Raw genomic sequence first — 20,613 nt, 5'->3', positions numbered from 1 at the left:
TGAACATTTTAATAGGCGCTTCTATTTAACTAGGACTAATTTTAAAGATTAGAATGAATGTAGTCATTCTGGGTGTTGTGGCTTGAGACATACTTTAAAAATACCTTAGTGTTTTGAAGAGAATATATTGAGCCTGTAATGTCTGTGAAGTTTGCTATTACCTCTTTAGAACTGAGGTAGTTTCTGTTGTCTGAAAGCAAGTTTGGTAGGTTTTTCTTAAGCTAAAGCCATTATTGAAATGAAGGTTATCTTTGCTCTAAAACCACTATCTCTGTTTACAATCTTTAAAAACAACATAAAACTTGCATTAAGATGAAAGTCTTTTAACTAGACACCAGGTCAGGCTCTAATCTGTAAATTCTTTTTATCATTCTAGGTGTGACCTGCTTGACGGGAAAAGGAACAAATTCAAGTAGCCAGTATTTCTTCAGTGGAATAATTAATAATGAAAAATTACCTTTTATCTAAATCTCAGCATTCACAAAATAATGCACATAAAACCTTTAATTTCTAAAAAAAATTGCAGATTTTATATAGACTATTGATGATAACTGGGTGAACATGCATGGGACTAAAGTGGAGCCAGCATTATGGGTTACACTGGGCACACCAAAGTGTCTGAGAGCTGTGCTTTATACAGCTACGTATGAGAACCATGAATCTTACCCAAGGTAGCTGAAGATTATGGGACTCCGTGAGACCCATCTGTTTTCAATCATATTTAGTGTTTTGTTTTGTCAAAAGTGACTTACTGCTGCTGCCTTTAAAATAACTTCTGAAAACTGTTTGTAAGGCAGTATGTCTCTCACTAGAACAGTTAGAAGGAATTGGATGAGCTAAGTCTTTCAGTTACAGCAGTTCAGTTGTATTAACCCTATGTTTTCAATGAACTTACACCAAGACGTCTGTGGAAAGAATGGTTTAGTATTTAGGGATATTATCCCAGGATTTGGCAGACCTCAAGGCAAGTCCCAGCTCTGCTATCCATTATGTGACATTAAGTTTCGCACCTCTATTGTTTTTAATCCCTTTCTTTGAAATGAAAATAGCAGTTTGCTGGCAGTGGGCTGTTTGGAGCAAGAGAGCACAAAAGCAGTTACTTCTTGGATTAGTGAAGGTAGCGATCCCGCTCCTCTGCCAAGCAAGAATTTCATAGAATCATAGGTTTGGGTTGGAAGGGACTTTAAATATCATCTAGTTCCACCCCCTGCCGCAGGGATACCTTCAGCTAGACCAGGGTGCTCAAAGCCCCACGAGCGCTGGCCTTGAACACTGCCAGGAATGGGGCAGCCACAGCTTCTCTGGGCACCTCTTTCAAGACGAAATACCCCCCGAAATTCATTGTAACTATGGACTGCCGGTTTTAATGCCTTGTGCATTGAGACACATCACTTTTGGAACACGTGTCCCAGCGCTGCAGCAGCAGCAACTGCATGGGGGAAGAACAGAGCAGTGGCTTGTAGGACACGCATTTTCTCCCTCTGCCTGTCTACCCACCCACCCGGTGAAATCCTGGCAAGGTTCACTGCGGCTTTCCAGGCACAAGGCTCATTTAAACCCCTCGCTTTGAGCCCTTGTCCGCAGCCGGACCCTCCTGCTTCTCGTGCAGAGCGGCGCCGGACGGGGGGTCAGGGACCGCCAAGAGAAGAGGTGGTGGCCCCGCGCCCCGCCCACCGGCCTGAGCGCGCTACCAATAGGCGGCTGGGGAGAGCCCTGCCCTGGGGTGTGTGCGGCAGCAGCCAATGGGCGCGCCAGCCGCACGGGGTTTATACCGGCGGGGCCGCCCGGGCGCTGCTGGGCGGTGGCAGCGGCGGCGGTAGCGTCATGGAGAGCGGGCGGCAAGTGGCCAACTTCGGGGCCGGGCCGGCCAAACTGCCGCGCTCCGTGAGTAGGGGCCGGGCGGTCCGGCACTGCGGGGCGCGGTGGTGGGTGTCCGGCCGGCCGGCCGGAGCTGCGTGCCGAACGGGCTCTCGCCGGAGTGAGGCGCCGGGACAGCGGCGGGTGCCCACCGGCCGGCCCAGCCCCACTCCCCGGGGTTTCCGCGGCGCCGGGTGCGCAGCGAGGGCTGGGGAGGCTCCAGTGAGACGTGATGAAACAGAGTTACCTGAAGAGTTTTTTCTCTCCCTCCCTACCCAGCTGAATGCCTTGTTAATGGGTTTTTGGAAACTCTCCCTAATGTGGGTTTAGGATTGCTCGTCCCGAGCTGTTTTTCTGAGTCTGATCATATGGTCGTTGACGAAGGGCTATATCAGCTTCTGGATGAGGAGTAAATCCTCAGATGTGCGAGGGTAGCTGTGTTGAGTGTGTTACTTGCCAGCTGATAAACAACATGGTAACTCCCCGAGAAGTCTTTGTTTAACAAATGTTAATGAGTGCAGTGTAGGCTCAACCCTCGGGAAAGTTGCATCAGCAGCTATGGATTATCCATCCAGTCACATATGGAGAGAAGGTAGCTTCTGCAAAATTGCGTGCATCTGACTTTCAGCTTAAGAGTTACAGACTGTGGAGATCTTTCCTTCTTTTCTTAATTTCCTTCATAGTTTTCTTCCTTGTTTTGTGTGTTATTTTTTTAACAATTAGGTGAAAAAATGTGCTGTGCAGCAGTGCTTTTTTTGTTTGTTTGTTTGTTTTGTTAGTTTGTTTGGTTTTGCTCTCTGTTCTCATTCTCCTGGGAATGTCCTTTGTAGGTTATGCTGAAAAGAAACCTGTTGTTCTGTCTTGAACCTTTGGTTCCAAAAGAGCTCTCTGAAGAACTGCTGCAATATCCAGCTGTCTGCTGCAGAGTGCTGAAAGCTAGGCTCAGGGTTGGAGGAGACCACAGCTAACTCGCTAGTATTAATTTGCTCCATAGTATTAATCTGCTTTTCCCTCTGGAAAACCCAATAATCTTACATGGACTCCTGTCTCACCTCGATTGTTTCGCTTTGATCTGGGCTGAAGTGCTCGAACTTGCTGAAGAAAGTGGACAGAGCTCTTTGTGGCTATTATAAGGCCACATCTTTCACAACATGTGCCAAAGAATATTACTAACAGAACTGGGTTTTATCAAGCAGTTCAACAAGCACTTTCTTCTAACAATCTGTGTGCCCCCTTTGACTTTTTTTTCCCCTCCTCTGACATGAATGTGCTTGCATGTGAAACGTGGTTGGTTAAAACTTCACAATCTTTAACATCAAAAGCAGCATAGTTGTTTCTGTTTGACCTCTTGCTGACCAGCTGTTACAGTTGATAGGCCATGCAGCAGGATAGATCTCTTGTTCCTGAAACTCTTTGGAGCACTTCTGTGGCTTCGTAGTAGATCCTGGGGTGCATGCACACAGTGCTTGTTTTGGCGGCTTTTCGACTGGGGCTCCCTCTTCTACTGCTAAGAGTGTTCTGACTCTCACACAGGAGCTTGCTGAAATTGGAAGCTGCAGATCTAATGGGTAGAATGTAATTCCACTTTGTTGATACTCAAGAGCTGTGGAAGAAGAAAAAACAACAGAAGGCTGAAGCAGCGGATTACCTGGCTAGGGCTTTTATGCGTGTCCACTGTCTTCTGGTTGTTTCGAAACTTTGCTTGATTTCTTTGTTAACTTTCAATGGCATAGAGAAAGCTCATCCTCAAAAAGTGTGGGGCTTCATTCTTGTCCTGTTGTGTCAGTTTGAGGTATCTATCCAGTTCCCCATGATGATTTCGTTTATGCTTTCCTCCTTGGTTGTCCTATTTGCACAAGTCAAGTGAAAGACACAGGGTGGAGGGGTGGGCATTTAAGATGCTTGCTTAGAAAGAGTACGCATGGAAGCGTTAAGTGTCCTGTAAGAGGCTGGGAGTTCTATCTGACTCCTAGAAATCATCCTGAAATCTGGAAATATGGCCATTGCAACAGTAAGTTAAAACATAGTCTCCACAACAAGCATTTGATTTAATTATGCTATCTTATGAAAAGCCTCCCACAACAAAATTATATTGGTGACCATGCTTCTGTTAATCTCTCTTAAGTGTCAGGTTACTGCAGTATGGAGCAGCTGGCATATGCACGATGCACCAGTGTCTCCAGATAGCGGAAAATTCCCTTGATTTATTTGTGGATTTTTTTTTCCTTTATTAGGTATTACTAGAAGCACAGAAAGAATTAGTGGACTACAAAGGACTTGGTATAAGTGTTCTTGGTAAGATGGAAAAACGTAGATTTTGATTATTTATTTTTTTTTTTTTAGATATTTGACAAATTGTGTAATAAAACTTTTTCATCTTGGTATTTAAACTCCTTTTTGTTACTAATAACTTATTCTGCTACTATGTATGTTCAGAGAGTATTTTTTCACACTGCTTTTCTACCATTCATCAGACCATGAAGTGATACATAGCCAGATGTTTAGTGGTACAAACAAAGGATTAGAGACAAAAAAAACCTTAATCATATTGAGAACATTACTACTTTTGGAGCACTGGCCAGGGATATGGGAGTATATTCATATATAGGCAATATATATATTTAAATTTATCTATAAAATACTCTATGTGTATACACATTATCCACAGATATACAAATGCTATATGTTTGTATATAGAATCATAGAATCACAGAATAGTTAGGATTGGAAAGGACCTTAATATCATCTAGTTCCAACCTCCTTGCCATGGGCAGGGACACCTGACACTAAACCATGCCACCCAAGGCTCTGTCCAGCCTGGCCTTGAACACCGCCAGAAATGGAGCATTCACAACTTCCCTGGGCAACCCATTCCCATATATATAGATACCATATATAGGATCTTACATACTGTGTGGAAGAACACTTCAGATACACCTGACGGATAGCATCCTTCCCATTAGGAAGGCAATGCTGTCCTGTCCTAAGGAGGAGGTGTCTTCTGCACCATATGGTAGCTGACTGGCTTTTCAGCTCCAGTTGCACATAACTTTATGCAAGAAGATGGTCAGCATTTTACTAGTTCTGTGAAACTGTTTGTTTGCTAGAAGTAGAATGTGTACCAGTCTGCAGGATTTGTATTCATGTTTAAATTGTACGCTCTTACTGATGGAAGGAACCATATGAATATAATAAAAAGAATTGGTGTTAGTTAACCCTAAGTGTGCTTAATATTAAATTAGGATTACAGCATGAAGAAGCCTTGCAAAAAATAAAATAAAACAAACCACCACACCTTACTCTATACTTGCTGCAGCATAACTAGCAGAGAAAATTCTTAGAGTGAGAAAAACTGATGCCTCTCTAGGGATTATTTTTTTTTCACACAAATGTAGTTGTTCTTGGGGGTAGTAAGGTCATGTGGATGCCAAATGTGAATGGACTGGGTTTGCCTGGATCTGGACAAGACTGGAGGTATAAGTCTTGTTTAAGTATTTAGGAAGGCTCAGCAATAAAAATAGTATGACTTGAAACTGGGAATGGGACTTCCAGGCATTTTAGGTCTATAGAGTAATAGTTTTAAAGCTTAACATACTTTTAAAATAACATTGATGTGTTACCATTTTGTTTCATGTTATTTCTTCTTTCCTTTCCACCAAAGAAATGAGCCATCGGACCTCAGACTTCACAAAAATTTTAAATACAGCTGAAAATCTCGTGCGTGAATTGCTGTAAGTCAGTTACTTCCTACTTACTTTTGTGTTAGTTGCACCAGTAATGACTAATGTGGAGACTGTGGAGACCCCTCCTTGAAAGCACTAGTTTATGGGGGGTGGATTGCCTTTTGTTTTAGATACTGTGTCTGACAGAGTATTAATCTTGGAGAGGACACTGGTCTTCTGTTTGTCTGATGCTGGTTTATTTGGATTTGATTAAGGGCTTTTATTAGGTTAAGATGCTTTTTATATGTCTACTACACACTGATTAGTTGCCGTTCTTATGAAATTTTAATTTTTGTCACCTTCATAGAATTAATGAAGGGCATCAACTTTCTTCAAGAAATAAGTGGAAACAATGGAAATCAGTTCTCTAGTGGTATAGAGGTGACCTGTACGTTACATATTTTAGAATCCTTGAGCAGGAGCCCTTTTCCTATGTGTAGTCTGACACGTTTTTCAACGTTTGAAATAATTATATTGTATATTAGAATTAGTGTTGTCATAGTAGCTTACAATGTTAGTCATCTCATATAAAAGCTTGACTGTCAATCGCAGGCAGAATTAATGGCAGAGAGGTTTCAATGATTAGTTTGAGCAGTAATTTTTGTTACTGGATGGACAACTCCTTATGGCACTTGCTCTACATGCCCAGTTTACTATACAGTTGCACTTCCGACTGAAGGGTCTCAAAGCTGAGTTCTACTACGAGCACTTTGGTGTGAAGTTCGTGGCCTGACAGAAAAGCCACGAAGCAAGCAGTAGACAAAATTACAAGTGAGCATTAATTCTACTGGAATATCTTCTAAGCTTGTGTGTACCATGATAGTAAAGGTACTCAGGAGTGAATTTATTTGATGATATCAAAGGGGTGTGTGTGTGTGTGTGAAAAACTTGTTTTCATCAAATTTTTTGCAGTAAAATGTATAGCATTACTCATAATACTTAAGTTGTTAGTGAAGACCAGTGCTGAAGTAAGTTAATGGGATTTGGTCTAAACTCTTGGCAGAGTCTTCTGAAATGAGTGTTTTTCCTCTGTTGCTGTATGCTATAAATGCATAATATCAAGTAGTATGCATCCTGTGTCTTCTGGGAATAATAATAGATGGTTATTTCTTGCATGCAGAAATGTACCAGAAAACTACAAAGTCCTATTCCTCCAAGGAGGTGGATCTGCTCAGTTCAGTGCAGTCCCACTTAACCTTATTGGTTTAAAGGAGGGAAGACATGCAGATTATGTGATTACTGGAGCTTGGTCAGCAAAAGCAGCTAAAGAAGCAGAGAAGTATGCCAAAGTGAATATCGTTCATCCAAAACTAGGAGCCTATACAAGTAAGTTGATGACTATATCTGTTCATATGAATGCTTAGCTTTTTGAATCACTCTAAAAAATGGTCCAGCTCAGCTATTAGGTTATGCAGTGTTAACTAGTTAAGAGTTGACTGTCCAGCACTCAAAAGATTGCCTGCTACATCTCCCCGTGTTCATCACTGGGAGATCTGTTAGATGTCTTAACCTTCTGCACCAAAAGAGAATTGTGAAACTAGGCTGATCAGATTGCAGAAAATAAGCAGCAAGGAGCAAATGTGTATTAGTAGGGAAATGGTCTGGGCTGTCTGATTTCTTTATTTCTTTTCATATTTTTTGTTGTGTTTGTTTTTTTTTGACTGAGTTCTTAAGCTATTTGCAGGGATATTGAGTGTACTCGAAACTGAAATACTTTGCAATGAGATTGCTGTGAAATTCAGAAGCATGTGTGGTATCTTAACCTTGTCGGCCCAGGAGATGGGAGACCTACATTCTGTTAACTACTTTCAGGGGTTCCCAAATACTTATCTTTCCCACCCATGTGTCATAACAGGCAGTTAGCTCTGAGATAGAGGAGGCATTTTAGCTCTTCCTCTGGAACCTTATTACTGGATATAACATAATCTGAATTAACACAGTGTCGAAGGAAGAAAAAGGCTTACTGTAATTGAGGCATTAGGCATTTTTATGAGACAGTCTGTGTGAAGAACTTAAGTGTATAATTTGTATATACATAAGTAAGTCTTGGGGTAGGGATACCTGAATTCTGGTTTCTAGTCCTGCAAGTCATGCTCACTTGTCTTAGTTTTGGTCCAAATGATAGCATGTGAACTGGTAAGAGTGGCAACAGGAAAGGCAAAGAATATCCACATTTGAGTTAGTATATTAACAGGTGATTAGGGCACAAACTTGGAAGATCAGTTTATACTCTTTGAGGCACAGGAAGGAATTCAACCTACAATTTTCCAGTTGAGGGAGTGTATCCACCATTTGGCAGCTGTAGATAAGGGGAGAGGTAGTAAGGGATGATGGAGCCCGTAACAGCACTTCTTCCCCATGTGTTTTGGAGGAGAGAAGACAGAGCAACCATTTGTTCTATGTGAAACCTGTTCTGTGCTGTCAGGGCATGCCTGTATTTTGCCTGTTGACAGAGGAAATACTAGTTTTGCAAATCAGTTGCAAAGCTTGAATGGGAGGTAGGCAGATAAACTTGTGTTCAGCTTGGGCAAGACTGAAATGTTTCTGGGGATCCTCAGAAATGCAGCTTTGGAGAACTTTGCCGGTGAGAATCTGGAGGATTCTTGGATCCAGTGCCTCAATGCTCTGAAATGCTGTTTTGTAGCTCATGGCAGTAGTTTTCAGTCTGGGATTGCAAACCTGATTAAAATCCCTTGAGGAATAAGGGCTGATAATTTTCAGGCTGATAATTGAAGGGTGTTTGCAAGCTTAACAGTGGCTCATCACAGAATTTTGAGAATGCACTGATGTATTTCATTTGCAGATAAATTATATCTTCCTAGTAACAAGATAATGAATGATTTATACTGCAAAATTGTAGGTTTGCACTTAAGTCTGCATTTTACTTAAACAGGAAAATTCCTTATCTCCAGTGACCTTTGGTTTTCTTTTTTGTCTCTCTCAGACATTCCTGACCCAAGCACTTGGAATCTTAATCCAGATGCATCTTATGTTTATTACTGTGCTAATGAGACCGTTCATGGTGTGGAGTTTGACTTTGTACCTGATGTCAAAGGAGCAGTCTTGGTTTGTGATATGTCATCAAACTTCCTGTCCAGACCTGTGGATGTTTCCAAGGTACAGTGTTGGACACAGCGGCTGCATAAAGCATTTTCGAACTTAAACACATATAATTAGACAGTTTGAAATGTCTGGGTGGCTGGAGATGCTGAGCAGTGTAATACAGAACATTGTGTTTTGTTGATTTTTGTATTTGATGGTGAATACAAATTTTGAAATTTAAAGTTTCGGATTTCAGTGTCTACCTGTTCTCCCATTTTTTTATTTTTTATTTTTCCTTTTTCCAGTAAAACCAGGTTGAACTATGTTGAAATAGTTCATGTTAGTAACTGTCCAAGTTTGTCTGCTTTGTGGTCTTCACCGATGCTGTAGCTGAGAAAGATATCTTCTGAATCGTGTTTAGTCTGTAGATAGTGTACATGGCTATAGCAAAGTACTGTGAGTCAGAGTTTTTGATCATGCCTCTTACATGGAAAATCTGTAACCCCTTTTAAGCTGATAAAGCTTCCTATGCCTCACAACTGTTTTGTCTTTTTTATAGACAATACAGAGACAGAACACAGTACTTGCTTGCTTACGTTTGTAAAGTGTGTTGGGAGTGGGAAGTGTTACTGACCCCTGAGGTATCATGTTTTACCTTTTTTATCTGTGTATAGCAAAAAGAAGGGGCAATTGTTAGTGCATTCATCTTGGGCTTTCCTCATCTGCCTTTTCGAACAGGTAGATTATATGATCCTCTGAAATACCAAATCAGTTGAAAATATTGTGATCTCTGCATGAACTTCTTTTAATAAATTTGCTCGGAGTACAGTGAAATTAGGACAGGCTGCCTGGAGAATTATTTGTGGCTACTAAATAAACATTTAGCAAATCTTTGGGAAATTTATCCTTCCTCATTTGAAAGAAGGTAGATGGCTCTAATAATAGGCATATATGGAATAATAACTGTAGCTGTAACTGTACTTTGAAATCAGATCTTCTAACTCTTCTTTGACTTAAACTTGCGTATTTTCAACACATTCTCCAAACTGTTATGCTGACTTGTACCCTGTTGTATAATGACACTGGAGTATTAATCAGTTATAAAATCTACTAGTGGATGCATGTAAGAAGTCATTTTCTTCTGTTAGTTTGGAGTGATTTTCGCTGGCGCTCAGAAGAATGTTGGCTGTGCTGGAGTTACTGTTGTAATAGTACGTGAGGACTTGTTGGGATTTGCACTGAAAGAATGCCCTATAGTGCTGGATTACAAAACGCAAGCAGCGAACGGCTCTTTGTATAACACTCCACCGTGCTACAGGTAACTTGCCCTGCTATTTAACATCTCCTGTCTGGAAAGCAGCTGCACTGCCATCTGCTGCTCTTATTGAGAAAAGTTTCACAAGCTCAGTATTTGCCTTCAAGTCACTGATAACGTTGGTGTGTTTCACAGGAGCCCTGTGGGAACATGGGAAGTGTCCAGCCATATGACCGTAGCAGGCTTTGAGGTAGCCTAGTAGGACTCAGCCATAAAGGACACAGTATTTTTAGAAGTAAATATTATGTCCTAATTCTATTATGAAGGTTTCATAGATCCAATTTTGCCTTTTATGAGCTCTTGTCAATTCAGTGGTGGTGCTTCTGTCACTTGCAAATAGGTAATTTGGCACTTAGTCTTGCTTCTTGAACACTCAGTACAGTTTTAATTTTTTCCTGAGGTTTTTCTCGGCGTTTGAACCTCCAGATTCCTGTCTCTGCTGTAAATAATAGTAAATGTTGTTTTTTAAAAATATGTCTTGTTCTAGCTACACCATTTACTACTGTTGGTTTTGAAATGAAACTGCAAAAGGCTGTGGGTATTTTTTGTTTGTGTGTGGTTTTGGTGAGATTTTTGTTTGGTTGTTTTTTTTTTTTTTTAAGCTAATTTAGTCATTGCTGTGTTTTATTCTCTTGTACAACTTTCCTTATTTCTTTTCTACTCACTTCAGTCTTTGACTTGGCATCCAGAAATGAAATTGCTCTAGCTTCATAATCATTGCTAGCAATCAAGATCATAAAATTGGCATTTACCTGGTGATTTCATGTATGCAAGAAGCAGAACAGACTGCAGGTTGCTCTTTTAATATTACTGTCTCCTACCTTGTGTGAACTATTGAAAAGATGTTTTGCTAGTGGAATATTTAAGTGTTGACCAGTAGTATCTACCCGTTCTTAAACTAGAGCGTTCTTATACCAGTGTTCACTAGAACAAATATTTTAAAAAAGCAAAACTTCAAACCAGGTATTTCCTCCCCTTCCCCCCTCCCTCTTCCACTTCCCTCCCTGGAGTTTTTTAAATTACTTCAAAATGCTGGCATGTGTGAAAAAGTCAAGATTAAAAATCGATGTCAGACTGCATTATCAAATTATCTGAATAAAAACTAAAACTTACCTTTAAAAGTAGAAATCGTTAAAGTTAAGTTGCCTAGTGATGTCCAACAGAGCATAAATGCACTGAATAGGCATAAAGTACAGTGACTCGTGTATAAAGCCTACCTTAATGCCACTACTTACTTAAAGTCAGTACAATTTTAAGTGATACGAATTGTATTTCTAAATCTGCTGATTCTTACTACCGAAGTAACAGAGGCAGTTACCTTAATTTATCAGAAGAACAGTAAATCTCATATGCATATGTCTCCCCCAGATTTTACAATGCACAACTAGTTTTCCCAAGCAGTATGCATACTGTAGAGTATGTAGTGCTGGAATGAAGTACTCTGGCTGTCACTATGTCTGCCCTTGTCAGCTGGGTACACACAGTGTCCCTTAGGGCTGCTGTTAAGAATTACCTTAAATGTTTCCAGATTTTTTGTAGTTTTTCTGAATGTTGCTTTAACATGGGCTGTTGTGTGTCTCTTTTCCCAGTGATTGAAAAGGCTGTATTCCATGATTGATTATTTTCCTGACTGCCAAGTCCAGCATTCTTATTTGGACACTGTGTACTTGCACATGCTAGGTTTTAATTCCAGCCATTCATATTCTCCAAGGACAAAGCTATTTCCATTTGAAAGGTTCTACTTAACCTCAGCATTTAGACCAGAGGAGCAGCACAGTTCGAGAAGCAAACCTAATTAAATTCTGCAGCTTTATTTTAGCCACTGCAAAGAACTTCTGAGAAGAAAGTGCTGCTTTAGATGTAACTCACTATGTGTTGCTAACATCAACAAGTTAGTGGGAGATGAAGGGAGCTGAAAATAAAGTTGAACTAGCAGGTTTTCTCCTTTTGTATCACTGCCTTGCCAGATTTCACTCCATGCTACAGACCCACATCAGAGTACTCTCCAGGATCCAGAATGTAACACAGACTGAAATGTTGGCAGGGTGCACATCTGTTTGGCTTGGCTCTAAATGCCTGTTCCAGTTCCTGCAAGGAACTGGCAAAGCTTCTTAGTTCGTTCTTTCCTCAGCTCTTTTCCTTGCACTCTGTAATGGCCTGCTGGCAAACAGGCAGGAAATATTAACTGAATTTGCAAAAGCTACTTCAGCAGGATGTTAAGTAAAATTAAATTAAGGTGATGCTAATGGCTTTAAACTCTTTGCACTACAGAGCTTGACTCTTTGACCCTAATCTGCTTTGCTAAAATTAACAATAAATTTGTTATAAAAATCTCATTTCCAAGCTCCAGAGTGCATTTTGCATTTAAAATTGCTCCAGAAACATTACTTTGACATGAAAGAAGGATAAAAGATTTCAGCTGGCTGGGTTTTGTGGATGACTCTAAGGCTGACTTCTTTAAACTTTACTTATCCAAGAAGCTTCACTGAAGTAAGTGAGGGCAAGAGGTGAATATAGCCCTGTATTTTTGGCAAGGGCACAGGCTTCACTTAAATCTTTTACACTGGGGTAGTTGATGATGTGCTGTCATAAATGTATGAGGGTTCTGCTCTTAAAGCTGTAAGGTGCTTTGTGTAAAAGTCAGCCCGCAGACTTTCTGCAGCGTTCAAAGATTTGATGCTGGCGTCCCCACAGAAATTGAAAGTAGCAAAGTTTAAAGCAGCCTCCTGCTACTTTTGTGTTAGGGAAATGTGTAGGGTAATGTTCTCTGAGCACTCCCTTGGAATCTGTAATGGAGGGATTAATAAAAGCAAACTTGTTGGGAATATGCCATAAAAGCTTGTAAACAGGTTTTTTCTTTATGTAAAGTGTTGTAGTTGTGGGAAATGCCTAGCCTTGAACAAGCTTGAGTTTTGTAGCTAAAGCACAAGGACAAAAGGCCTCAGGGATATTTTTATGTGGCACTTATTAACTAGCATTGAAACACTAATACACCCAAGCCACCTGATGCCAGGAGGCTTTCAGTTCTCTACTTATAACTTGAATGGTAATGAGTAAACGAGTGTGGTATATCATTATTTCTTTCACCAAACTTCACTGTTCATGTGGGCAAAAGGTCTTTTTAGACAGAAATGGGATGATAATTTTTATTTTTGATGTTTGAAAATATGATTAGATTTCTGGTATTATTAGTGTACATACATTTGAGGTTCACTGCTGTATCTTTGCTATCGTAGCCGTGCACGTTGGATGCTACTTGCTTTTGCACTACCTCTGGGTCTTTCTAGGACTTGACAAGACAGTTGTGTGGTCAATGAACTGGCAGTCACTGCAGCATGTCTGGGGATGTCGTGGGGAACCTAGCAGGGCTGCAGGAAACCTGCAGGACTTGTCCTTCTGTGGTGCACAGGAGGTTTGGTACAACAGATTTGTGTAACATTTGAATTCATCTGTGTTCAAAAAATACTGCCTGCTTGAAATTGTCATTATTTGTAAAATACTTCAGACTCTGGGTTATTAAGCACTCTAAAACTGTTACTGAAACAGTCTGTGAACTACTAAACAGGACTGTGATTTTTGTGGGGCTTCTTTGGGGGGTGGGGTGTGTTTTGGTGGTTTTTTGTCTTTTTTCTTTTTTAATAATCTGACTGAAAAATATTCTTTCCTTTTGTAGTATTTATATCATGGGACTGGTACTGGAATGGATAAAGAATAATGGTGGAGCTGCAGCTATGGATAAACTTAGTTTAATCAAATCACAAATGATTTATGATATTATAGACAAATCTAACGGATTCTATGTGTAAGTTCCTATGCTTTTCCCCTTGTTTTCAACATTCGTTGCAGAGACAGACATTCATAACTTTTAAGAACCTGGTTGCACCATATTTTTAACGTTACCTTTTCAGTATATAGAAATTCCTGTAAGATTACTTGTGCACAGCATTCACTTGGTAACTATTTGTTCAAACTATTCACTTGACAAGGATGAGTCTCATTCCAGTAGGAAGCTATTTCAAGTTATCCTGTATAGGTCGGCTGTAAAGGATATTAGTAATCTATGTTCTAAAGTTAATAAAATGCAGGAGCCTAGGAGAAGAGTATACAAAAAACCAGACACAGAGCTTGTGGTTAGTATGCTTACTGAATCTCTTGCAGGCCAAAACAGAGAAAGTGGCTTGTAAGAAACTGCAGTGACCGCTTTTGCCTCACATCCTTCCTACTCTCTCTTTCAGTAGTCAGACTCTGCTTTTTCCCTGTCAAGCAGAGAATTTTAATTAGCTAATTATGCTGTGTTCTCAAACAGTTTATGAATAGAAAGAGGCAGATCAGACCTACATGTAGTAAAACTGTAATAAAGTTTATTTTCCTAAGTTATTTTTTATGTTTTTCCAAAGCAGACTTAACCCTCTGATTTTTACATGTTGTTGCAAGGTATTTTTGATCTCATAGGACCAAATATATGTGTAGTTAAGAGCAGATGTTGTAATTTGGAATAACTGTATTATTTGCCAAGTTCAAACTAATAACTGACTGTGAAACTGCAAAATATTTTCCTTCACTTTCAGTATAAAATCCACATTTTTGGGACATAATAACTTTCTAGCCAAAGTTAGGATAGGGCAAATTAAATTTGGATTTTAAATCAAAGCTGCCTGTAACCTTAATTGACAGGGATATAATTTCATCATAATATTTAATACATTCTGGTTATCCATTTAATGAGAACAGCTTTGCCTTTAGCATTGCCATGATCAGGATTGTGATCCTACTCTACTGAAATCCTGAGGGTTTTTCATAAACTTCAGTAAGCAATTGAAGCCTTGAAAAAATATTTTGTGACAAAGAGAAATCTGTTTCTGGCAGGCTGATCTGTGAGGGGGATATGCGATGCAGATGGGATGGTAAACATTGGGAAGGCAAAACAGAGCCATATACATCTTAATAAGCAATACCTTTAAGACTGGATTTTTTTTGTTTTGTTTTATCTGTGACTAAAAGGGAGATGACTCATCTGAAGCTGCTTTCCCAGCTGTAATGTGGCATGCCTCACTGGGTAAGCAGTGTGGCAAGCCAGTTAGCGAATGGAGACTTTCTTCCACAAAGTGCTGTGTCCATTTGCAGTTTACTTTCCAAAGTCTGTGCACTGACTGAGTTACACCAGATTGCCTTATAGTAACTGGATCTTCTGAAAGCTATAGCATAGCTACAGATTTGCAAATATGGGAATGCTAGCACTTTTTGAAGAGTATTTTTCTGGTTGCATCTCAAGTAGAAAATTTGCATAGGCAGATATGATTGATCTTTTTTCTCTTCAAAATGGATATATCTGTACAGAGGAACCAAGGGAGGAACTAAAAAATAATGATACTCATTCTTTGTCAAATAGAGTAATAATAGGTATGAAACTTGCATGCAATTTATGAGAACTTATTCCTAATGAGTCCCTGTAAGAAACTACATCACAGCCTTAGGAAAGAATAAATCTGGAGGCTTCATATCTCCTTTGTAACTAGATGCACTAAAGAAAACGATTTAAATCACCACCCCCACCCTGCCCGCCACCCCCTTATTCTTACCTTCATAAAATAATTGAAGAGAAATTCTGCTTTAAATGTATTGTGAATTTTTTTGTTTAGATTAAAGGGAATTTTAAGAAATTAAAGAGCTGTGATGCACCTCATATGTTGTGCCCATGTATGCAATGCAAGATTTGTTTTGCAGATCTCTAATTGAGATGTTCATGATTCCGACTACTAATGCAGAAGGTGGACTGAAACCCCTAAAAGAAGTACCTAATGTCTATGGAAATCTCCTTCTTATACTTCCTTTAGCTTTGAGGAAACTGCTTGAGAGTTAGTCAAAATTCACTGTACCTAATCTCACTCACCCTAGGGAACGTAACTGAGACTGTTGTGGGTGGGGCGGTGATTTTTATTATGCCTTCTGTGCATTCTTATGGGGCAATTTTGAGTATGCCAGGAGCAGTTAATAAGTCTTCCACTTACTGTTTCTGTTAGTATACTTGTTTAGAGGAAGGTTGCTTTCTTTCACAGAAAGTAATGACTTTTCAGCTATGGAGGAATGACTTTGGTGATAAACAGATGCAATTTCGCTTTCTGAAAGTGTGTGTAGCTGAAAATGTAAAATTAGCACACAATGGATTAATCACCACATTCTGCAACTTTTCTAGATGTCCAGTGGAGAAAAAGAACCGAAGCAGAATGAATGTCCCTTTCCGTATTGGCAGTACCAAGGGTGATGAAGCACTGGAAAAGAAATTTCTTGAGAAAGCTGTGGAGCTCAACATGATATCTCTGAAAGGGCATCGGTAAGTATTAGTCAGATGAATACCTTTCCTGTGCAGAATAAACTGTTACTACAGTGATATAGCAGCAGGCTTGTGCATTAACTTACCAGCCTTTCTTGCCCACATGCTGTTCCTCATACTGGTTTGGCATCATTTGGGAATACCAGTCTGAGAGAGGCTGAGACTGTAACCAGAGACTGCTGGTGGCTCAGCTACTGCTGAGGTGTGGTGGGCTTCAGAGAGCTTTCTCCTCAATTCTGCTGTCAGTTTGGTAAATCTGGCTCTGTGCAAATGCCAAAGAAGGTGACTCTTGAGGTTAGATTCTGTCATTGTATAAAGCTTTTCAGTGTGCCTTGTCTACCTGGTTGCAAGAGCTCCTTCCCATGTCCAGTGGTGTTTGTGGGATTAAAAATGGATAGCTTTTTGATGTCAGAGCGCTACAGTGTTAGAGCTACAAATAAGTAAAAAACCACCGAGTTTCTCTAGGTTGCAAGCTTGCTATGAAGACTTAAATGTTGCTTCTTATTCACATAAAATGTGAATTTTTACCCCTTTGGAGTAGGGGTAGGTTAAAATGTCTGTGAATGCTATTAATGTCTCTTTTCAGAATATACAAAACCTTTCTATTTTTTTTTCTGTTTTCAATTCAGATCTGTGGGAGGAATCCGTGCCTCTTTATACAATGCGGTGACTGTAGAAGATGTTCAGAAGCTTGCAGCATTCATGAGAAGCTTCCTGCAGATGCATCAATCATAAATGCTGATGGGTTAGAACATCTATGGAATAAAAGCTAAAGGGTTTGAGAGTTACTGTGGTATCACACAGCTGTAGCGCACAAGTTATATTTTCTTTTAGTTCCTGTAGCTGTTTTAGTTAACTGCAAGGGATTGAGGCTCAATCTTGCAATAACTTGCTAGCCTTGACTTCACTGAGGGTGAGGATCCCCAGACTGATCAACATTGGTTCCAAAATTTGCAAAACAGTGTTCTAATGTGTAGTTAAAACATGAATAGCATTGTAAGATGCTATGGATCTGATTCTTGCTTCTGGGCACAAATGACTTCTTCAGCAATGCCTTATTTTCAGTAAACGTCAGGAGATAAAATCTGTAGTGGGCTTTCTGTAATGCTTTACAAATACCCTGTGACTGCACAGTGAAGCTAGAACTAATGTTAAGTGTTCTCTAAGGACATCTAGTTGGTTTATCAGATAAATTGCAGCATCAGGAATATAGTCCAGAAGTTGGTGTCTGTGTTCCTAACTTGAGGACCTTGCCTTCAGACTTCTGCTCCCATGCTTGAAACGCTATCTTAACAGTTCCATATAGTGATACCCACTGTAGTTAAAGTCTGTAGGACTGAGCTTTTTTTTGTGTTATCATTTATAGGTTTAAAACTAGGATGCATGAGTCTGTAATTACATAAATTTATATGATGTTGTTTATTTCTCTATGCATTTTGTATGTTAAACTTCTCTAGGTTAATTAATTTTATATTCTTATTTTGGAGCGTGCATATCTGCTCCTGCCAAAAACTTGGTTTTAATTTGTTAACCTCCTGCCAGACTGGATGGCGGTATTCCACTCAGTGGATCTGTGACTTTCCCTGCACTGACTTCCTAGCCCAAAGTATAGCAGACTTTCTTGTTTGGTGCTTATAAAATGTCTTCACTCTCTAATTGCTCCAGTGTTCTCTCTCTGCTTTTTCATTGTTTCAGTTCTGTACCTTTTTGTATGTGGGGATTTGCCCAGCTGCAGTAAATACAAGTCTTGACTTCTCTGCCTTTTCTTGATGCTTCATCAAAATTTTGGCCCGACTTTCTCACTCGGTCCTTGCAGACTTTGATAGTCTGGGCTACAGAAGGAACTGTGGCAAAGATCTGTTATACTACTCTTAAGTTACTTTTCTTTCTGAGCTTATGACTTTACTGCCATTTACCATATAGAGACACTACCCTCCTACTTTAACTTATGTAGAAGATATCTGTTAGTATCATACTGTTTAGCATTACTGCAGCTGCTTACAGACTGTAAACTCTTTGGTACAGGACTGGGGCTTTCTTATTTTTATGTAACACCAATACAGTTGTGACAATTTAATAATGATAATGATGGACTGTCCCTTTCTTAGTGGAACCTCACAGCAAGTCAGTGGAGTTGTGCTAAGGTTAAGTTACATTCCTATCTGAAAAGTCCTTATATTAACTAGTGTTTTAAGATTTCTGTCAACTTAGTTTAATTCAAAGTAATTAAACAAATCTGGTGAAGAAAATAAAACTTAATCACAGCATGCTGTGAAGTACCAGTGTGTCTGAAGCCTTTGTTTTTGTCACTTTCTGAAGGAGGAGAAGTCATGCATAATGTGTTAGAATTTTAGATTCGAGTATTATCCTTTTTCCTAGAAGGCAAGCTTCCCTCATTTATGTATTATTTCTTTCTGAAAATGATCTTTCCTGTAACTAGCATGGAAACAAGAGTATTACAACAAGAAGGCTTTGAGAACTATTTGTACCCTGCCAATGATGAAGATGCAATTCAGGTTCCATATTAAGCTTTTTAACTTTCCTAAATTCTACTCCCTCCAAATTTTGTGTACTTTTTTTTCAACAATAGCTTTGGCTTATATGCCTTTTCAAAAGCTAGTAAACCTTTCTTTTTTATAGTAGGCTTGCATTCCTTGTAGCAAGAACACTTTTACCTGTGATTGCAAAAAAGCTTGCACTGCTCTATGCAGCTGATTCATGACCCTGCTGGGAACCTGCATCCTGTCAATTAAAGACTTTTTTTTTTACCTAGAAAGGCAAAAATCCTGTAAAAGCAAAATGCAGAATGACTAATGTAGTAACACTAGACTGAATTTCACGTGAGGGGGATGCAAGAATGCTGGGAAGACTGGAGCATGTGCTGAATGAGCTAGTTACCCGAGATTTGTTTGACACATCCATGCAATAGTTCTGCCCTTCCAAGGAAAGATGTAATGAGGGTATTGAGCCATGGTGGACAGAGAAATGCCACTTCTACTCATCAGATTAGTAGGAGGAATTTCAGCAAGGGGTTGCTGAGAGTCCTCTTCTATTTCCCTTATGTCAGCACTTCCAAGCTGGGTCAAAAACTGCAGTGTTTGAAAGTAGGGCTTTTTTTGGTGTGGTGTGAATTCTCCTGAGGCACTTAAAGATGCTATAAAATGGAAGTACTGGTCTCATCTGAGTCTGTGCATGTAGGGAGAGAACAGTAAGATAAAGTCTCTTCAAAGAACGCCGCTTTTAGTTCCTCTTCTAGTGAGTTGTCTCTACTGCACCTCCTAGCATTTGTCTTTGATTTAGTAAAAGCAGTTGCTAGAGTGCTCTTTAGTTTGTAGTTTAAAAGTCCCTAGCCACCATCTAAACCAGGCCTGTCCTAAAAAGAAAAAGCTGCCGAGGAGGTTTTGTGCTCCCTCTGTTCCTGCTCGGCCAAGTAAGGAGTGCTTTACCCCAGGTGAGGAAACTGTAGATCAGGAAGGTACCCTATCCCTGGGAACTACTGTCAATTGTCAGTGATAGGGTCTTTCTGTGGCATACCATCTCTAAGCCTGGCATGAAAGAATTAAGTCAGGTTTGGCACATCCTTATTTAATTAGTAATTCTAATGGAGATAAATGATTTGTGTTGACAGCCTTGCCCCTATGTCAGCTGACACTTGGTATTTTCATATTTTTTCCTCTGTTTCTGTTTAGATTAATGATGGTTTTCTTTTCAACTTGCAACTAGTTTAATATTTTTAGATGAGCCCAGGGATATTTTGAAGTAAAAAGTGTATGCCTATTTTTGACATTCAAGTAACTGTTTGGAATGAAACAGGAATAAAAGACATCATACACTGATGGATTAGAAGTTGTCAAAGTATGCTGCAAGTGTTACTAGGTCTGACACTACACTGGTGTATGATTAATGTTTGCTGTATTTCATTCTCTGGATAGAAAATAAAATGAGGGTGAGCTTTTTTGTATTTGATAAGGATGTACCTAATTAAAAAGTGAAATGTTACAAGGTTTTACACAAAATCAGTCACTTGGAAAGGAGGTATCCCCATTCATGTTGGTAATTGGACTCTTGATAATATAAAACCTGGATTCATGACAGTCTGTGATAAATTGGTCCCTTTTAGGCTAAAGAAGCTAAGAAGTTGTAATTACCAATGGATTACTGAATGGTTGGAGGAACATGATCAGAGATATGCAAAGAGATATATAGAAGAGATGGCAGCTTGCAAAAATGTTTCTGGGTTAGTTTTTTTTGTTGTTTGTTTTTTTGTTTTTGTTCTTTTTCTTTTGTAGTTAATAAATATATATTTAATTGGACAAAAACAAATGCTGTCCAGTTTCTAAAATGCA

The 20,613-nt window shown here is 39.5% G+C and overlaps 1 protein-coding gene across 1 annotated transcript; it reads left to right on the top strand.

The window, feature by feature from the left end:
* Positions 1-1,776: 1,776 nt before the first annotated feature.
* On the top strand, positions 1,777-18,546 carry PSAT1 (phosphoserine aminotransferase 1). Its single transcript, XM_065661711.1, has 9 exons — positions 1,777-1,884; positions 4,092-4,152; positions 5,519-5,588; positions 6,700-6,905; positions 8,524-8,696; positions 9,770-9,939; positions 13,610-13,738; positions 16,130-16,267; positions 16,897-18,546. The coding sequence occupies exons 1-9, from the start codon at positions 1,825-1,827 to the stop codon at positions 17,000-17,002; spliced, it is 1,113 nt and encodes a 370-aa protein (XP_065517783.1). The 5' UTR covers positions 1,777-1,824; the 3' UTR covers positions 17,003-18,546.
* The last annotated feature ends 2,067 nt before the right edge of the window (positions 18,547-20,613 follow it).

The sequence above is a fragment of the Lathamus discolor genome, chromosome Z (assembly GCF_037157495.1).
Source record: "Lathamus discolor isolate bLatDis1 chromosome Z, bLatDis1.hap1, whole genome shotgun sequence".
Taxonomy (NCBI): Eukaryota; Metazoa; Chordata; class Aves; order Psittaciformes; family Psittacidae; genus Lathamus; species Lathamus discolor.
The sequence above is the reverse complement of the archived record's forward strand: the minus strand, read 5'-3'. Positions and strand labels throughout refer to the sequence as shown.

Excerpts from the sequence above, each read along its gene's own strand:
- PSAT1 (XM_065661711.1), top strand. The coding sequence starts at position 1,825 with ATGGAGAGCGGGCGGCAAGTGGCCAACTTCGGGGCCGGGCCGGCCAAA. Across the intron at positions 8,697-9,769 it reads GACCTGTGGATGTTTCCAAG|TTTGGAGTGATTTTCGCTGG; the intron begins GTACAGTGTTGG and ends TTCTTCTGTTAG. Across the intron at positions 16,268-16,896 it reads ATATCTCTGAAAGGGCATCG|ATCTGTGGGAGGAATCCGTG; the intron begins GTAAGTATTAGT and ends TTTTCAATTCAG.